This window comes from Lissotriton helveticus, chromosome 2_1 (genome assembly GCF_964261635.1).
Source record: "Lissotriton helveticus chromosome 2_1, aLisHel1.1, whole genome shotgun sequence".
In the NCBI taxonomy this organism is placed as follows: domain Eukaryota; kingdom Metazoa; phylum Chordata; class Amphibia; order Caudata; family Salamandridae; genus Lissotriton; species Lissotriton helveticus.
The window spans coordinates 1,122,043,595-1,122,063,682 of record NC_136059.1 but is presented as its reverse complement, the minus strand read 5'-3'; the positions used below and the strand labels follow the sequence as shown (position 1 = coordinate 1,122,063,682).

Here is a 20,088-nt window from a genome sequence, read left to right as displayed (position 1 = left end):
ACAGGGATGCATATGACAAGAAAAGTCAAAACAACGAAGGGCCTTAAACATAGCTGCCTGTTGGCACCTATGTTATTTAATGTATTCATGGCAGATCTACCACAGTTACTCAACACCAGCAATTCTCACGCGCCCAGGATGGGGGGCACTACTCTGTCCAATCTCCTTTTCGCCGACAACGTAATCTTGCTCAGCCACACAGTAGTTGGTTTGCAACATCTTCTCAACAGCATGCAGCAGTACAGTGAAATAAATAGGCTGTCAATTAACCTAATGAAAACTAGAACTATGTCAATTAACAACAAAAGGAAGAAAGTGGTTCGCTGGCATCTGGGCGGCACACAAATAGATTCAGCAGGATCCTACAAGTACCTAGGTTTCTACATTGACAAAGAAGGATCATTTGCCCGACACCTAGAAGAGATTAAAAGGAAGGGGCTGGGGCTGGTGCTAGCACTAACCAGGAAAAGCTTAACATCTAAATTATCGGGCCCAACATTGAGTCCCCTATTGAATGTAGCACAGGCTAAAATCCTACCCACAATAACTTGTGGTAGTGAAGCCTTAAGAGGCAGAGACGCTAAATTGCTGGACACAACTTTAGTAAAAGCATATAGAACCATGTTTAGCCTACCAAACTACACTTCCCCGGTGCAAATCAGGCTGGAGTTCGGCCTATTAATGCATTCATGGGCCAGATACGGCGCATACATCAACTGTTGGAATAAGATCAGACTATCGGCCCCTAACATTTTATATCAGCTTTTATGGCAAGATCTCCAACAGAGGGAGGATTCCCCTGCAAGAAGCTACATTCAGGAGACTCTAGCATGTACTAGACTCTTGGCCCTTTGGAACACATAGACCCACAATCCAGCTTTTAAGAAATTAGTTTGGAAATCCATGAAAAAACTGGCGTTGGTGGAGGATAAAGCCGCCTTTTCAGCTAGATCGCACACCTGGATGTCTCTGAACAATTACAAGGTCTTAGCCCCCCCAAAATACTTCAATTTGGGCTTCCCGAAAGCACAGAAATAAAAAAATGTAAAACTTCGCCTTGGATTGATCCCATGTACTCAGAACCTTCCACCATGGGAGAGGGAGCCATCTCTAACATCTTGCAGTCTGTGTAAAAATGGCCAGAGCGATATTATCCATTTATTATGCTCCTGCAACGGGTGGATACAGGAAAGGAGACGGTTGCTAAAAGTCCCCCTAAACCAAAGCAGAATTCGCTCAAGTAGACAAGCAGTTTTGGCATGCTTTGATCCAGCAACACCTTAACTAAACTGTAGACTAGTGGGAATCCTAGATGCAGCTGAGAAAAAAAATGCCATTGTACACCTAAACTTCTTCCAGGCTAAGGGTTAGCCCGTCAGGTCATTAACTCATGCAGGTGGCCGAATGTCGAAATATCTGGGAATACTGTGTCTATCCATTCAAATCATGATACGAGACTGCCCCCAATAAGATCGAGCTGGGACGCCATCATATAAGCGCTTGGATTGGTCTTTTACTAATGCCCATTTTTGGCTAATAAAAAGAACAAAACAACTGCTAGTACTGGACGTGACTTGTATATATTTATGCCAACCTTTATGAAAAAAACATAACAGTCCGTTTTTTAATGAACCCACTAGTTTATTGATTAATTTTTTGCACTAGTGAAATATTATTTTCATAAACACATCAACAATTTTTTGTGTATGTACAAAAAACACAATATTACACTAAATCGAAATTACAATACACAATACAATTTACAAATTTTACAACACATCCAACTCACACACTTAGCCAATACATTCATCCTTTTCCTAACATACCAAAATATACATATAGGACCTAATGTCAATAATGAATTCTCTATACATATGAATGATTTTACATCAGAATGGAATTTTGTGCAATAAAGTAAAGATAATCTAGAGGGATAACCCTGCTTTATAAACACTATTTACACTGTATTTTAGTTGACAATAGGCACCAAAACAGGTCGACGCGTTTCGAACCCCCAAATGCGGGGTTCTCCTCAGGACCAACAATCTTGTTAATGTGAAAAACTTCGACAAAAGGTGTTCAAACGACGGGACACTCTATTTAGTCGTGTCGCTGCTGCTGTATCTTTCTGGACTGCTAGCCGTTTTTCAATTCATTCGCCATTTCAACTCGTGATAAGTTTAATTGAAGGACCGCGTGTTTATTTGACTCGCGTCCTTGTAGTCAGCTTTCTCGCGCCTCTCACAGTATGTCCTAAACTCGTCATCTTCAAGTTGGCACGCAAGCGAGAAAAATCCAGCTCCCTGTGAGATTTTCCTCATTCGCGATCCTCAAATTCAAGTTGACGAGAGTGGCAAAACCACCTCCTGGCGATATTTCTTAACGCGGGCGGTCGGATTTCTCATTGCAAGTGGTCGCATATGCATGTGACCGCTCGTGTTGAGAAACCGTGCATTCATGTTGAGAAAGCTGCCGCTTGAGTAAAAAATCTACTTGAGCGGTTGAAAGGAAGCAGCACCTGCTTGCACTGTGCATGGTGCTGTTCGCGGTGATTGCACAGTGAGGACAAACACCCAGCGCTTAAAATCACTGCAAACTGCATGTGTCTAACGCACTGCGCTGCTTGCGGAGCTCCGGGTAGCGCAGCAGAGGTTTTTTTTCTCTTTTTTTAGCTCTGCGAACTCCAGCCAGCCTTAGTTATTATTGCTATGTAAAAATTACTGTGGAACTCCGAGCCCAAGTTCGGGTAATGATTTAAAATGTGACTCTATGAGAGATACCAAAACTGCAGAACTGTTTTAGCACTTGAAAGACGATAATACTATTTAAGGTGAAAGTGAGCGATATATTTCGACATATTGACCTCCCACCCCATCTATTTGTTTTATGGGCGACACCTCTACATTGTTAACCAAAAGTTGAAGGAAATGGGTAGCTGTTCCTGGTTTTCCCTTGTGGCCCAACAATGCAGGTTCTCCATTTGTATAGAATGCATGGCATTGGATACTCTTTTAATGTGGCTTCTGTGCGTTTTCAGACCCTAGCAATATCTTCTTATAACTTCACCAACAGCTCAGGATAAGGCATAAGCATGAAGGGCCTCAAAACGGTACATCCCAAACCCTTCCATCGCTTAAGGACATAGAAAGAAATATAAGGTCCTTTTGTGTTTTGTAGCTGGTTAAAGAACAGCAGCAACAAGAAAAAAATATTTAAATGCAAACTAATAATTCTTCAAATAAACACTCATTACAAATTGTTTAATCTTTGAATTCGGTTGAAAAGTGTAGTAACCAAGTACAACATGACAGTTAAAAAATATTTTCAGAGTCATTTCGAAGCTCAATTATATATTGATATTAGGAGAAGACACATCATTTATAATGGTAAAACAAGAAACGTTGTTTTCACGTTTTCTGCTTTTTTTTTATTTGTTGAGATTTACAGTCATTCATGAGAATAATTCAGTGCTGGTGAAGCCTAAGCATGGTCATTAGCCTCGTGCACCGTGTCACATTGTAATGTAGACCAAATAATTTTCTTGGGCTTCCTTTGTTCTCCCTGATATCGACTTGGCAAGTTTCAAATGTAAACAAGATTATATAGCTTATTAATCAATACTTGCATCCCTTAAGTAGTAGAAAGTTGAACATCAGAGTGTGGGGAATTTATCCATTATTCATACTATGCAGATGATAAATCTATCTCGCTTTCTCTCTGTCTCTCTCTCTCGCACTCACTCCCTCTCTCACTCGCAGGTAGTTATAGTTAGGACCTAGTTTCCACAGGAAAGTCGGTTTTCGTTTTGTTAATAACTTTGGTGTCATTTGATGAATCTTCATGAAATTTTAAAAAATTGAAATGACGGTTGTTTCAGCTGCTGTGTTGAAAGTTGCTAGGTGACTAGTCATACGGGGCCAAGAAAAGGGGGGTCCCCAAAACACTTTTTCCCCATAAAAATTTCTCATAAGGATTTTGATCACAACTACAGCCCAAACCGCTGGACAGAATTGCACCAAGTTTGGCAGAAAGTTAGGTCTTGGTTCAGAAAGTATCTTTTTATTTTTTGTTGTAAATCTGTTCAGTAGCTTTTGAGATATTTTAGGAAAAATACATTTGTATATCTAGAGGCGCGAACCTCTGGTGATTCATAACGATCTAGTGCAGAGATCTGATTGGCTGCCAACACTTTAACAAGGAAGTGTTGACAGCCATCTTGGGACTCAGATGAGTCTTAAAGAAAATCGTAGAAAGAAAAAGAGAAAAGCGCTGGGTAGGAATACCCTGACCACCTAGGCCTCGTGGGGCCCGGAGCTCCAGGGGCCCCCTTTAGGGCAATACCCTGGTGTGAGAGCTCCCGAGTAAGTCTGCAAAGGGGTCCCTCCATGCACTTTGCAGGGGAGCCCCCTCAAGTTTTGTTACACCTCTGGCGCACACATCCCACTTTCCCAGGGTTTATTTAAAAAAATTATGGAAGGAGGCTACACGCCCCCACCTCCTTTGGCTTTCAAAGGCCTTGGGGACCACCACCTTCTTGGGGCATGTAAATATAAAAGGAGGGAGGTCTCCTGAGTCGTTCTGTGGATGATGCCATCAGTGATTTCATTTCAGATGTCATCAGTGATGTTACTGACCATGTCATGAGTGATGTAATATGTGAGGTCATAAGCCGTGCATTGCAGGGGTCTTAAGTTATAGTTAGCTCAGGTAACTATAAATTCTGAATTTCACAGGTTCTGTACGAGTGTAATCTGCACCTAACTATAACGTCCCTGTAACCTTTAGTTTTTTCAGTGAATATGTATATATATATATTGCCAAATTGCAGCGGTTGCTGGTTCGGTGGCAGTGCTGAACAAGGTGGCTTCTGCTCTACACCTGTAATTTTACTTTGGACTCCTTGAAACCAATGGTGAGACAGCTCTCAAAGCGTGTTTCATGCAATTTTAATCTGGCAGTATTAGTATTAGTATTAGTGTAATAGATATACATACCCACACTCTCTCTCTCCCCAGTTGTCTTTTAAGGTGTCATTCACAATTTGCGTCCACCCACTGCAGCATAGGGAACTGGGTCATCCTACTGGCTTTCATCCCATTGAGTGTCAACATTTTGCCCTTGCACATCCGTACATGCACCTAAAAAGTAGTCCACCTCAATGCTAGGGCTGTTAGTTGCTACATTCATTTGTCCTTTCATTTCATGTTGTGTTATTTTCTTTTGACTTTTCCAGTGGGTCATTTTTTACTTCCTTTTTTTATTGCAGAAATATACATGCCAATTCAAGATGGCAGCATTTTTAGTTGTAGCTTTTTCCAGTTATAATGTATATTGCATAGGTTTGAAAAAAGAAATGAAAAAACATAGTAGACTTGTCAAGGCTTTGTCAGTGCTTGTTTTATGAAGACCTTTAGTCCAACCTATGTGCCTATATTTCCCTCTTTGTAGTTTTTTTGTTTTTTATTGTTCACATAACAAATATTTTACTTTTCACTGTTACCTGTATTTTGCTTGCTTATTTCCTTGTCCCCGCTGAATAAACGTAAAGCAGAAAACGAATTTGCTATGTTCCCAATGCGTGAATATTTGTGCTTCCCTTTTTTAAGTCAGAGTGGCATAATCCTTCACTGTTTTTATAAGATCATCAAAGTCCTAATTTTTTTTAACAAAAATAGCCTTTGTTTGCCTTCCTTTACGCTGATCCCTCGTACTGGATAATATAAATGATACAGATTTAGGTGTCTGGAAGTGAATTAGAATTGGAACGAAAACAACTTATAACTTGAATCGTGTTTTTTCTTCTTCAAAAGAAAGTCCTGAATCTTACATGTTGCCTGTAGTTAGACCTTTTTGCGGGCTGGGGTTTTAATCAGGCAACGCCACTTGCCTCTGCTATGTGATTTGATGCGTCTTACTTTGTAGGTAAACTTTGGCAAGTTTATTTATCAATTAAGTTTTGGCTGTTTTAGTTTTTATTGAGAAAAAACGTATTTGAAATCAGATTTGATGCTTTTGATCAGCGACCATGTCCATTATTGGAAAATGCTCATCATATAAGCATAGTTGTGTTTTTTTTCAGTTTGATTTGATCATTGTGGTATGTACTGAAATATGGTGTTTTCCCTTTGATTTAGCCGCCTCCTATGCTTGTTTTTCCAATAACAAGCGATTATAATACATTGTTTACTACCTGGAAGACGATTGAGACAATGAACAGAAGCAGCACTGCTGTTTGTGATTGGCTGCTTTCTGTCAAAACCTTGCTACCCGTGATCACTGAAGTTCCACAACATATTTCACTTATTCTGGCATACCTTCTGGTTCAAGAAAATGGGGAGGTCCTTCGTAAAGTTTTGACTACCATCACTGAAGTTGCTAATGTAGACTCGTCTCAGGTAAGCACTGGAATCCTGCATACAGTTCCTGCATATGTTCTTCTCAAGTGTTAGCTTGTTCTTTTTTTTTTTTTTAAACTGATCCCCTCTCTTAAGATGGTCATATTTCATTTGTAAACTGTTGGACATAGGATAAGGTGGACTTTGGTGAAATGTCCAGTGTAGTCGCTTAGATGGAGAGAAGGTTAGTTTCCCAGACATGCTTCTAGCGCTATACAAAATAGGGTGAAATGTAAAATTAAAATCCACACCGAGACTGCCCACAAAGCAGGTAAGAATTCTGGTTTTGTTTTGTATGCTTACATGTGGGTTATAGGTCAGTACACGTCAGAGTGAGGAATGTTAAGGGCACAGATGACAATGATGCCTTTTTGACAAGATTTGAACCAGCAGCCAAAGATTGTTGAGATTGCATATGAGGAAGTTAAAGTTGACCGCCTTGTTCACCTTCATTATGCTGCTAAAAAAATTAACTATTATATTCTTCTCAGTGGAAGAGAATGCGTAATGCCAACAAGTAAACCATGATCTGCAATACGTATGACCAAAGAGTCAACAAAAATCCAACACACAGGGATCCCTATCTGAGTTGAATATGTCCTTGGTGGGCACCCATCGTTAAAAAGTGTCATTGACGTTTCCTTCAGCTTACTGGTAAGATGAGACTGAGATCTGAAGAGGTGATAGGGAAGAGAATGCCCAGAACCTCTTCCAAGAGGTAGGGGTGGATTGTCTGTTAATCCAGAAAAAATGTTTATGCGAAAATGCTCCATTTCAGCTGATCAAGATAAACAAAGCACATACACTGAATTTAACTAACCCATTATTCTCAAATACAGGCCCATTTTCAGGATTTTTAAACTGAGGTGAAGTCCTTGGAAATAACTAATCAAATTCTTAAAGTATAAATGGGGAAATGTCTAATGCTTTTGTAAGCAAAACCAAAGGGGATGATGGACGGAGTGTTGAACATTACAAGCACTCACCCTCAGTCAACTGATATGGGTTTAATCCATCGTCATTCTTTAGCTCACTCCGCCACCCCAGTTCAGACATGGCCATATGTAAATCAGACCGACCCTGTGCCTCATGGGAGCAGTCCAGCCCGAACTGCCAAGCCATGTCTTGCCTGGACCGGAAACAAGCATCCTGGAACCGGTTTCTGGCTAATCAGCCGTCATCAGCCAGGCTAGCTTGAATCCAGTGGCAAAGTGAGCAAGGGACCCACGTCTGGGCATACCCTGCCAACTTAGGTTGAACAAAGCAAAACCAAAGGGGATGATGGACGGAGTGTTGAACATTGCAAGCACTCACCCCACACTCAACTGATCTGGGTTTAATCCATCATCATTCTTTAGCTGACTCCGCCACCCCAGTTTAGACATGGCCTTATGCAAATCAGTCTGACCCTGTGCCTCATGGGAACAGTCCAGCCTGAATTGCCAAGCCATGTCTTCCCTGGACCGGAAACAAGCATCCTGGGACCGGTTTCTGGCTAATCAGCCGTCATCAGCCAGGCTAGCTTGAATCCAGTGGCAAAGTGAGCAAGGGACCCACGTCTGGGCATACCCTGCCAATTTAGGATGAACAAAGCAAAACCAAAGGGGATGATGGACGGAGTGTTGAACATTGCAAGCACTCACCCCAGTCAACTGATCTGGGTTTAATCCATCATCATTCTTTAGCTCACTACGCCACCCCAGTTAAGAGATGGCCATATGCAAATCAGTCTGACCCTGTGCCTCATTGGAACAGTCTAGCCCGAACTGCCAAACCATGTCTTCCCTGGACCGGAAACAAGCATCCTGGGACCGGTTTCTGGCTAATCAGCCGGGCTAGCTTGAATCCAGTGGCAAAGTGAGCAAGGGACCCACGTCTGGGCATACCCTGCCAACTTAGGGCGAACAAAGCAAAACCAAAGGAGATGATGGACGGAGTGTTGAACATTGCAAGCACTCACCCCCAGTCAACTGATCTGGGTTTAATCCATCATCATTCTTTAGCTCACTCCGCCACCCTAGTTCAGACATGGCCATATGCAAATCAGTCTGACCCTGTGCCTCATGGGAACAGTCCAGCCCGAACTGCCAAGCCATGTCTTCCCTGGACCGGAAACAAGCATCCTGGGGCCAGTTTCTGGCTAATCAGCCGTCATCAGCCAGGCTAGCGTGAATTCAGTGGCAAAGTGAGCAAGGGACCCACGTCTGGGCATACCCTGCCAACTTAGTGCGAACAAAGCAAAACCAAAGGGGATGATGGATGGAGTTTTAAACATTGCAAGCTCTCACCACCAGTCAACTGATCTGGGTTTAATCCATCATCATTCAGCTTTTGAAAGTCAGATGGGAGGGGAATTGAAGTGATCCAGTAAGCAGATGATGTCAAAAACACAATATGTTTGGCATAATGAAGGGTAGCTTGTTATCCTAACTTAGCTGTTGCAACCCCCCCCCCCCCCCCCCCAACGTCCCCCCAAACCTCTGAGAACTCTTGGGCTATAGTGTTGACGGGTTCAACTGGAGACTTCCTAATCGTAACTCCTAAAGGACCACAACCATACCTTTTCGCATTTAGCAGCAAATTCACGTTCTGTTTTTATTCATACTGGTGTCTTCATCTTCATCAACTGTACTGCTCCTAGTACATAGAGGAGACAATACTGAGGTTTGCTCATCTTTGTCAGTCCCTAGGTCTCGTACCTCATTTACAAACTACCTACTGATCTGTGGCGTGGATGGATGTTATGATCCTTTCTCCTGGATGTAAATGAACACAGCAAAAAAAAGTTTTAAATTATTTATCCACATGGCAGATTCCTCTTGTGCAAGTCCCATTCGATTGCGGCAGAAGCAACGAAAAGCCTTATAGCCGATGAATCAGAAGGGATTTGTAATATTTGTGCTTGCTTGTGACAAAGTATGCACTAGACTGGAGGCTTAAATACATCTTTTATTTTCCTAAGCAGAAATAGCCTTTGTTGTGTTTTAGAAAGATGTCTTCGGTCCTGGGGTTTTAATTCAGCTGAATGACTTTTCTGTGAATATTGGAACAATATCAGGAGGTAAATGGAAGGCCCGTGATAGGTTGATAATGAGCTGCTTGACCTAGCTGACGCTGCATCTTTGGGCATGATGAGGGATTCTAAATGCACTGTTGCCTAGCAACCCAGAGGCATGCCTTCTCAGCTGGGCTGTGTGCACTAAGCGCTAATGACACTTTATGGGCACTTCCCCCAGCAGTCGAAAAGCTGACAAAGGCAGTAATTGAGGCTGTGCCAATTGAAAGTACCTTAGGTGGCTTAGCACACCATAGCATTTTGGCAGGTACATCATGCAGGTTTATTCTGTTATTTCATGCGCCCCGTGATAGCACTGCAAAAACTAGTTGGAGCTTTCTGTTTAATAATAGACCCAAAAGTAATGAATACACTTTAAAATGATTGCGTTTGGAAGCTGCTTCATAATTATGTGCCTTGCGTCCCACACGATTATTACGATCAGTGGTTGGCTATTTGTGTTTGAGGGACTGGCATGCGCACAGATTTCACAGAGAAGTGCTTATCTGTTTTTCAGGATGCATTATTATGAAGTCAGTATCATAGGCATTCTCTGACCGCTGTCAAAGGTTATAGAATATCTCATAAAAAATTGTACGATATCATGTAATGTACATTTTTGGTCAAATATTTGAGTGAAAGGGATGTTAATATTTTGGTGATTACAGTTTGCGCATTTCTTTAGGGTAAATATGGTTTGCCTGGGTAAACACTGCATGTTGGTAGTACTGTACCTGAAAGCTCTGGTACATGTGTTACTCAAAGGAGTTTGCGACGGATGCCTACACCATACTAGTTGTTGCCTGAGTTCTGAGATGCACATTCGCTTGGGTGTGCAATACGTATGTTCACGATGTCCTTGTATAGTGGAATATTAGTAATTTATCCGCTCCTCCATTCTAGCATTTGCTGTTCTAATGTCGCATATAACATGTGAAGAGAAGTGTATGCAGAACATGGCACAGAGCAGGTTTTACCAGAGAGTTGTGGCAACAGGGGACCACTTTATCATTTTGTGCCATGGAAACAAGTTTGAATTCTTGTTTTCTTTTCTCTACCCTTTTTGACATCTGACGTTCGAGTGCCGAACAATGTGAGGGGAGTGCACGAATCAACACTGACAAAAATCGTTTGTCATAGACATCGTGTTCAGTTTCAGAAGGCACAGCCAAGCAAGAACAGGTCAAGCCCATTGACTGAAGTCATCATTGATTCAGCGACCACGAATCTCCCCCCTCACTCTTGAACGGAGCTACAGTTGCTTCCCTCCCCCCAAGAAAAACCGAGACTATAGTTTTGTGGTTTACATAAATCAATGTCATTAATTCATGAGCATGTCAAGATGTATGTGATGTGCCTGGCTGTGCTCTTTGATGATCTAGGTCTTTGGGATCAATCGCATTGTAGTAGAATACCGCAGATAATGTCAGATGTATTCTCTACATTGCACTCTTCCCTGAGAGGGATGACATAGTGCTCTGGAAGTCCTGATGTTGTTTAAATGGCTCGATGGGTTATGGCACTGTCTGTTTAATCTTTTATGGCCCTTAAGATTCATATTTTTGCAGAATGGTTAGGGCTTTGTTTATTAGTCCCCTGGCGACAGTGCTTACGAATGGTTCCCTCTCACCATCGTTTAGAATTTCACTGCTGTTGATTGGGCTGCACTCTCTTCCCCATCCTCTGCTCCCTTTTACACCCTTTCTGATGCACTGTATTAGGTATTAGACATAGAATCTTGCATTACTCAGATAATGTTTTCTTCATTTAAAACCTTAGTGAGTTATCATAAATATTGGTTATCTTCTACTAGAATGTAATATAATGTGCGAGGATAGACTTTAAAAAATCAGAAGCAATGCCACTAAACCCCTCCAAATTCGGCTGCACTGGTAAATGTACATTTAAATACAAATGACAAGTTTAGATAACCAGGTATAAATGCCCACACCAGTCGATATGCTTTATAAGTAGAAATTTGAAGCACTTATTGTACTAAAATTCCTATTGACCTCGAGCAGGCTCTCACAGCTCCAATAAGTAATTCATTTCCCTGCAGCACGCACAGCTCATGTTGACATTCATACACCCAACTCAAGTTCAGATAAGAAGTACTAAATTAACAATGTTCTCATCTGACGGATGTGACCAGAAGGGATTTTAGAACTTTGACTAAGACCACTGCCTGTAGCTCTTATAAATTGAAGAAGAGCCAAGCAAGAGGAGCTCATAAAGTAAAAGCAGAGGGTGAAAGAAGTGACAGGGTGTGATGACGATGGGGGGAATGGGGTGGAGCTTGTGTTCACTATCCCACTTGTCAAACGGCCCTGTCTTGTAAGATTGTACTAGAAGACCTGGTATTCACAGGTTGTATCGCTCTGAGGGGGCGGAGCCCCTGATCAACTTATTATCCAGTGGTCACAGGAACCCCCTCTCACATCTTCAAAGATCAATATAAGTTCACAATTACAGAGAACTCACCGCAAAATGAGAACTGTCATAATACAGCCATATGATCTTCCATCCGGGGAAACGCAGATCAAGCATCAACACTTCCAAAATCGAGAAGGCAACAGAAAAACCTACTACCCACTGCTGAGACCATCCTTGTTGTGGTGGGTCTACAAAGCTTGGAACTAAAGACAAACAGCTAAATTTGGAATGACGAAAAACTTAAGGAGGCCAATGACCAGAAAGACGAAAACATCAGAAGCAACTAGATCTTAGGAACTCTCATTGAAAAGGGGCTTCATCGTCAGATTCTCTTGAAAAGGGACAAGCTGAAGCTGAAGAGGTCTGAGTCCCCCACGGGGCAATATTATAACCTAAAAGCAGCATCACATGGATGAACACACTGACCCGTACAAACTTGAAAGACCATAGCACGTTCAGACCAAATACTTTCCCAAATAGTGCGTCCCCATCTAGCAAGTGTTTAGATAAGTTAGCTCAGGACAAAATATGTACCAATGAGCAATTAGAACAGAAGGAAATAATTGACCTCATTAAGGCAAGCAGAAATGATTGGGCTTCGGGCCTTAATGGTCTGCCTCCAGCAATTTTCAAGCAAAGCCCAATGTTTTGGTCTATGGCACTGAGATAATTATTTAAGTATTGCTTCATGAAAGTCCTCTTTCCAGCATCCTTGAAGGGCTCAATCTAGTATCTAATATCAAAAGTGGTCCCGGACAACTACGAATTCAATATTCCCCCTGGATACGGACTCCAAATACTACGCAGCAAACTACTAAAAGAGATGAGCATATGGGTGATACATAAAAAGGTAATCCCATCAGGGTTTTTGTCACACAATACTACAGCAGAGAATGTTATCAACATTAATCCAACAAGCATCAGAGCGAAGCAAAACTTTTTTTGCACGTTTTGCCGACTTTTCTCAAAGCTTTTGATTCAGTCAGGTGAGCTCTGCTATGGTAAAGATCAAACAAATGGGCATTCTAAACCAACTATTCAGAGCTATGCAATTGTTATACAATGACAACTGGATTCAAATTAAATTGGGGAACAAGACATCTATTTCTGATAAGGTTCACATAAACAAAGTCCTGGATCAAGATGAGATGTTAAATGACTTCACTGAGGATATCATCCAGTGATTGTGACATTGTGCTGTAGACTTTGTGTACTGGCAAATTGCAGTGTTTTTCGGGTTTTAAACATATGTTCTAATCTCAGTACAACACTTAAAGTGAGTTTAACCTTTTTTTTTTAAATAGAATTTCTAGGGTTTTTTAATCTGTTTTTTGTGTCTTTTTCACAGTGTTCCTGTATTTGAAATATAAGTCATGTTCTAACATATCACCCACCTTTTTATAAGTCAGCAAATGATACTTAAGTATAGCATTAATAATTGAAACTACTTTCTTGTACTTTGTGTGCTGGAAATGTCATAAAGATTTTACGTATGGGAAAATTGGTCCCTTTATTTTCTATGGGTATGAAAAGTGTCATGCACATATCCTTTAGTTCCACAAATACATGTTGCCTACAGTGCCAATCCATAGGCCACACACTGCAATCAACTGCATGTATATTGTTTAAACAAGGTTTTTAACCCTGTTTCTTTCAAAAAGATGTTTTTATTATTTGTTTGTACTTGTCTTATAAACATAAGCTTTAGTATGCATTTTTCAAGGTTGTACTTTTTCTTATATAACCCTTTTTACAGTCAAGCATTTTCCGTTATTTCTTGAGAGGTTTGTACAAATCTCCGAAATGTTGTTTTAGATGACAGTCCATTCCTGTTGAGAAAACATAGAATTATTTTATCCTAGAGACACACCTCCATGCATTTTTTTGTTCTTAGTGAGTGCCATTTAATCATGGGCACTTTCATACAGCTTGTCATTAACTGTAGGTCTTGCACACTCTTAATATTTCAAAGAAACCATTGTCACGTTGGAAAATGGGGGAAAATACTTAGGAATTAAAAAAACGCCCATAAAAGCTGTACAAGTTAATGTTAACTGTAAAAAATAGGTAATATAATTCAGCATATGCAGGACCACATTTTCAGTTTCTACATGGAAAAAGGGAATATATTCTAAAAGATGTAGTTACTATGCCGAACTAGTACTAAAGAATAACTGCCTATGTAGCATTATTGAAAGAAAATAACAAGGTTACACTGGTCATCTCTCTTCTCAGGCTGAATGATGATTTATATTCAATACATACTTTGTCTCTGAAACTGTTGAATGGAGAAAAAATCATATATTTTCTAGAGCTTTTGTTCCAGAAATAACATTCAGTCCAAACTGTCCTCTTTTTCATATTGGCTTCTTAATGTTCTGATGTCATTGTCTAACCTTTATGAAAAATGATGTCAAAAAGAGCAAAGGTTTTTCTACCTATAGACACTTGACCATATTTAAAATTATACATTTCACGGATAGCTTTCATGCTATCTATTCTACATGTTTGTACTTTTTTATACGCTGTCCTTGCTACCAGATGTACTCTAATAGAAGAGAACTGTAAACCTGCTTCAGCTAAGCATAAAAGATAAGGTCAAGTAACCTGTTCTTGGTCCCGGATAGGGCATGACCATTATCTGTACACCACAGATAAAATCACTTCCATTTGAAAGCATATGACTTTCTCGTCGAAGGCCTTCTCGCTTCCTTCAAGATCTGCATACAGTCTTGCGAGAGGCCTAAGTGGCCATATTGGAGGAACTCAGGAGCCATGCTGTCAATCTCAGTGACGGTAGGTTGGGATGAAAAACCTTCCCTTCTGGCTTGGTCAACAGATCCGGATGGCATGGCAATCTCCTGTGCGGTTTCTTGGACAGGTGTAGCAGGTCAGGGTACCATCACTGGCGAGGGCACTCTGGTGAAATCAGAATAATTTCTGTCCTGGATCTGTAGAGTTTGCTGATCACCAGTGTTATGAGAGGGATTGGCGAAAAAGCGTAGAGTAATCCAGTCAATCAAAAGTGCATTCCCTTTGGAGCCTGGTTGAGGGTATCTGGATGCGAAGGCATGGCATTTTGCGTTTGCTGCGTCCACAAATAAGTTGATGTCTGGCGAACCCCATCTCCGAAAAATGTCTTGTGTTATTTCGTCTTTTAGCACTCAGTCGTGAGCTTCGACGAAGTTTTGGCTTAGGTCATCAGCTTTTACTTTGAGTTTACCTGGAAAGTGAACTGCAGATATCGACCTGTTCCTTGCCAGAAGCCATTTCCAGATCGCTTGAGCCTCCAGAGACAGGGGTCTGGATCTGGTCCCTCCCTGTATGTTCAGGTAATACATTGTTATGTTATTGTCCGTCTGAACAAGCAGGGAACCTGACTCTATGGAGAGAAAGAACGCTTTGACAGCCAAATGTACCACTCTGAGCTCTTACATGTTGATGTTGTAAGTTTTCTCCTTTTCTGACCACACCCCCTGGACTTGAAGAGATCCCATGTGAGCACCCCAGCCCTGAAGGGATGCATCTGTGACAAGAGTTTGTTTGTGTAGTTCCCAGTGGAAAGGAATTCCTTTCAGAAGATGAGACGGTTGCATCCACTATCGTACTGAAATTTGAACTGCGTGAGGAAGAGTTATAGTGTCTTCCCAGCAGTTGGAAACTTGAGACCATTGGTCCTCCAGAGCCTGCTGCAAGGATCTCATCTGTAGCCTGGTATTCGGAACAATGAATATGCATGACGCCATCGAGTCCAGCAGAGAGGACACCTGCCTGGCCATGGGATGAGGTGTTCGCAGGAGAGTATCACCTTTGTGGAGTATTGATAATAGTCTCTCCTCCAAAGTAAACACTTTTGCGTTTGCAGCTTCTAGAGTAGCGGCCAAGTAGTGTATCCTCTCTGTTGGATTGAGGACAGATTTTTTGAAGTTGATGCACAGGCCCAACCGGTTTAAGAGTTGAATGCAGCATCTCAGATGTTCCTGCAGGAGGCTGGGAGAGGTACTCTTGAAGAACCAATCATCTAGGTAAGGATAGAGGAAGATCTTTTTCTTTTGCAGAAAAGCTGTTACCACTACCATGCATTTTGTGAAGGTGCAAGGAGCTGACTTGAGTCCCAAAGGCAGGACTTTGAACTGGAAGTGGTCTGATTGTATTCTGAATCGTAGAAACGTACGGTGCTTCTGAGAAATTGGGATGTGAAAATAAGCATCCTGAAGGTCTATGGAACACATCCAGTAACCTTGACGAATGTGTGGAATGATTTGGTGTAACGCCAGCATTCTGAATCTCTCTTTAAGGACACATTTCTTTAAGAGTCTGAGATCGAGTATTGGCCTGAACTCCTTGTCTGGACCTTTCTTTGGGACCAAGAAGTAACAGGAGTAGATTCCCTGCCGATGTTGTTGCCAGGGAACCTTTCCGATGGCATGCTTTTGCAGCAGGATGGAGACCTCCTCTCGCAGCAGATTTATGCAATGCACTGGATTTTTCTGAGAAGGTACAGAAGGTGGAGGTGATTTGAATGTGATTGAGTACCCATTCCTCACAATATTGAGTATCCATTTGTCCTGCATTATTTTAATCCACTCGTCCATATGAAAACGTATACGTCCAGAGCTGGAGGAACCAAGCACTCACTGCTTAGCCTGTTGCTTTGCCGCAGGGGTTGTTTGTCCAGAGCCTCCTCTTCTTCTACCGGGCCCACGCTGTTGGTAATGAGATCTCGCATGATGTTGCTGTGATGACCATTGAGGGGTTTGAACCCTCTGCTGGTATTGGCGGCGATCATAAGGTCGGTAGCGGCGGCAGAAATATTTCCTTTTCTCCAAACCAACAGCCTTCAAGGTGTCCAGTTCAGATTTAATTCTTTACATTTCATCATCCGCATGAGAGCAAAAGAGCGAGGTACCATTGAAGGGAAGGATGAGAATTCTATGTTGGGCCTCTGGTTTCAAGCCTGTAAGTCTTTACAAGGAGGGTTGCCGTGCGCAGATTTCATGAGAATACCCAGGAGCAGCAAGGTCTGAGGCATCTGCTGCCACGCTTATGACTTGATTAGCCAAGAGCCCTCCTTCACGCAGGATCTCCTGAAAATCCTGCTAATCTTCTTTTGGTAACTTCTGCGTAAATCTTGTGAGAGAGTGCCATAGCAAATGGCCATATCGACCCAGCAATGCAGAAGCGCTGGCCACTTTCATATGGGCGGCAGATGTGCTACACATTATCTTGGCAATGGAATCCATGGCTTTGCTGACTGTGTCTGGGGAACAGCAGCTGAGGATGCCCCTTGTTTGCTTTTCTGGCTGCTGACACTATAACAGAGTCAGGTGGTGGATCAGACCTCAGAAAGAACGGGCCCTATTCTGGTGCTCTGTATTTCTTCCCTATCCGTGATGGTGCTGCTCCAACTGGAGCCGTCATTAGAAAAGTGTGGAGAGCCAATTCTAGCAACCCAGGAAGTAGAGGTCTAGAGGAGGACTTGTTATTCAGCGTCTCGAAAATAACAAACGTCGAAGGTGCAGAGGAAGGAATCCAGATGTTGAGCTTTGTAGCCCCTCTACACAGCACCTCATTAAAAGGGACAATATCATTCATTGGCGATGCCCTAATCGGTGGAGTAGATGAGAGAGTTGGAGAATAGTCAGCCTTCGGGAATCTGGAGTCAAAGGACCATGAAGGAGACCTGTGACTTCGTTTTCTAGTTGAACGGTGCCGAGATCTTCACTTGAATCGACTCCGAGGCGACCTTGATCTATGTCTCCTCGAAACTGAGGACTTTTGGGGTGTGGCATGTTCTTGCCTTTTAGGAGAATGAGAAGGAGAATATATTTGCGAATATTCTGTGCCCAGGTTAATTCTCCAGTCCTTTATGCTCTTCAACCATCTCATGGAGAGGTTAGTCGGATGTTCTTACGGTGTGATCTGAACGATCCGGAGTTCCGAGGAGGATTAAGCACTCATGGACTTCAAAACTTGGATTTCCCTCGATGTCGGTACTGGAGACCGATCTGTCCTCAGTCTCTTGGCAGTTGGAGACCTGTAGATGGATGTAGGTCTTGACGTCAGCCTTCCCCTCGCAGGTGACATTCTCGACGTCGAAGATGACCTTCTTATCGACGCCGTAGGAGACCTTCTCTCCTACACTGCTTTCGACGGCGACCCTCTCGACCTAGACCTTCTTGACAGCGATCGTCTCGCCTGGGATCATCTCGACGTCGATCTTCTTAACGGCGATGATCAGGTTCGCCCTGCCATTTGAGATGACACTATTAATCACCTGTGACCCAGTATTATCGACGTCGGGGTCTTTGGCGTTGGGTTTGTCGTCAATGTCTGAGGTGCCCCTGACGTCGGTGGTGCTCTCGACGTCAGCACTGAGGCCGTCGATGGCATCCGCACCTGTTGGCTATGCGTCTTAGATGTCGGGCGTCTACATTCCGCCGTCATAGGCGAGCAAGACTTGGACCGTCTACGAGGTGGTGTAGATAATAGCCGATAGGGAAGAGGCAGGTCTCGATTTAGACTTTGTACCTGGAGTTGTTCGCTTCGACGGCAAACAAGTCTTCAACGCCGACTGCGGCACAGGAGACTTTGACGCTGAAGGAGAGCACAAGGGTATTTTCGACGTCGATCTTTCTCTCTATGCCGAATTCGACCGGTGTCTTCTTTTTTCTCTATTTTTCTTGTGCTCTGACCTTACTTGAAAGGAGGGCTCTTTAGAGGGATGTCTTTCCAGGCCACTTACAGACTCCTTTCCTCTCTCCTGCATGGCATGTTTCTTGATCTTCTCCCTTTCACAAAGGGGTCTCCTGGAAAACTGCTGTCAGTAGTAGCACTTGTCAGGTCTGTGTGAAGATGGTAAGCACACAATACAGACCGAGTGTGGATCTGACTTCGCCATTTTCTGCCCACAGGAAGGGCACTTATTAAATAAGGCTGACATTCTGACAGGAAAAATAGCTGGAAAGTCAGAAAAAACGATGGTAATAATACTAAAAGTACTAAAGACATCAAGTGAAGACTAGAAATCTCACTTGAAAATACCCATTAGTGACAAAAAATCACTAACTGACAAGCTCAATGCTCCAGGACCTTCACAGAAGGAGTCGGGGAAAAAAGACCTGACCTAACTGTCACCTGTGGGGCATAATGGGCACCTGGAGGTCCTGGAGGTCTTAAAGTAACCGGAGCCAGTTTTTTTCTCAGTGTTCTATGTTCAGCCTTCTAGGCTAATCTGCCTGCTATCACCTTGCCTTTTTCCTTTTAAAATAAAGGCTATGTTCAAAAAAATGTTGGAGGTACATTTCTCTTTGTCATGGAAATGTCTTTTTATATGATTTACATATTTCAAATGCAAAAATACAATGCAATATTGGCATATTTGAGGCAAAAATGATATATATATATATATATATCTATATCTATATCTACCACTGGAAGTAAAACAAATGTAACTGACAGCCGCATGGAAAAGTTTGCCAAAATTCAAATTATAAACAAGACACGGCCAATGTTTTGGAGGATATACTAGGGCTTACCACATTCTGAGACTTGACAACAATTTGTCTAGTAACTAGTATGATTGTCATGTGACTTATGCCCCGGTGTATCAGGTGCTGCCTGGCATGTAAAACTGATTTGGAACAAATTTCACAACATAACATCATGTAAGACATGTGTCCAGTGTGTACCTCACGTCTGAGTGTTGCATTGTTTGATATCATAATTCAGTGATTCTGCTTTTCTGGGCCAGTGCCCAAACGACATGACGATCATACTAGTTGCTAGACAAATTGTCACGTCTCAGAATGTGGTAAGCCCTAGTATATCCTCCAACACATTGGCCGTGTCTTGTTTATAATTTGCATTTGGCAAACTTTTCCATGGGGCAGTCAGTTACATTTGTTTTACTCCCAGTGATAGATACCAGTGTATATATATATATATATATATATATATATATATATATATATATATACACATATTTTCTAACATATTCTTAACCTGGTGCATTTAAGCATTTCAGATAGACTGCATGGTCGTGCGAAGAGTCCGATAGAGACATTGTTCAACCAACTTTATTGACACACTGGTTCTCTCACTATCTCAAGTGACCACCAGAGCGCTAGACATGCACGGCAACTAAGCGAAGGGGCCGAGTAAGGACAGTATGTATGATGTCAGCAATCAGTAAAATACGGTGTG

General features: G+C 42.1%; 1 protein-coding gene across 1 annotated transcript in view; it reads left to right on the top strand.

Moving 5' to 3' along the window:
* The window catches only part of FOCAD (focadhesin), a 1,210,644-nt gene that overhangs the window by 362,451 nt on the left and 828,105 nt on the right, over positions 1–20,088 (top strand). The window contains exon 13 of the mRNA XM_078675948.1: positions 6,135–6,395. Within this exon, the coding sequence (XP_078532074.1) occupies positions 6,135–6,395 (261 nt within the window). The remainder of the gene's footprint in view (positions 1–6,134; positions 6,396–20,088) is intronic.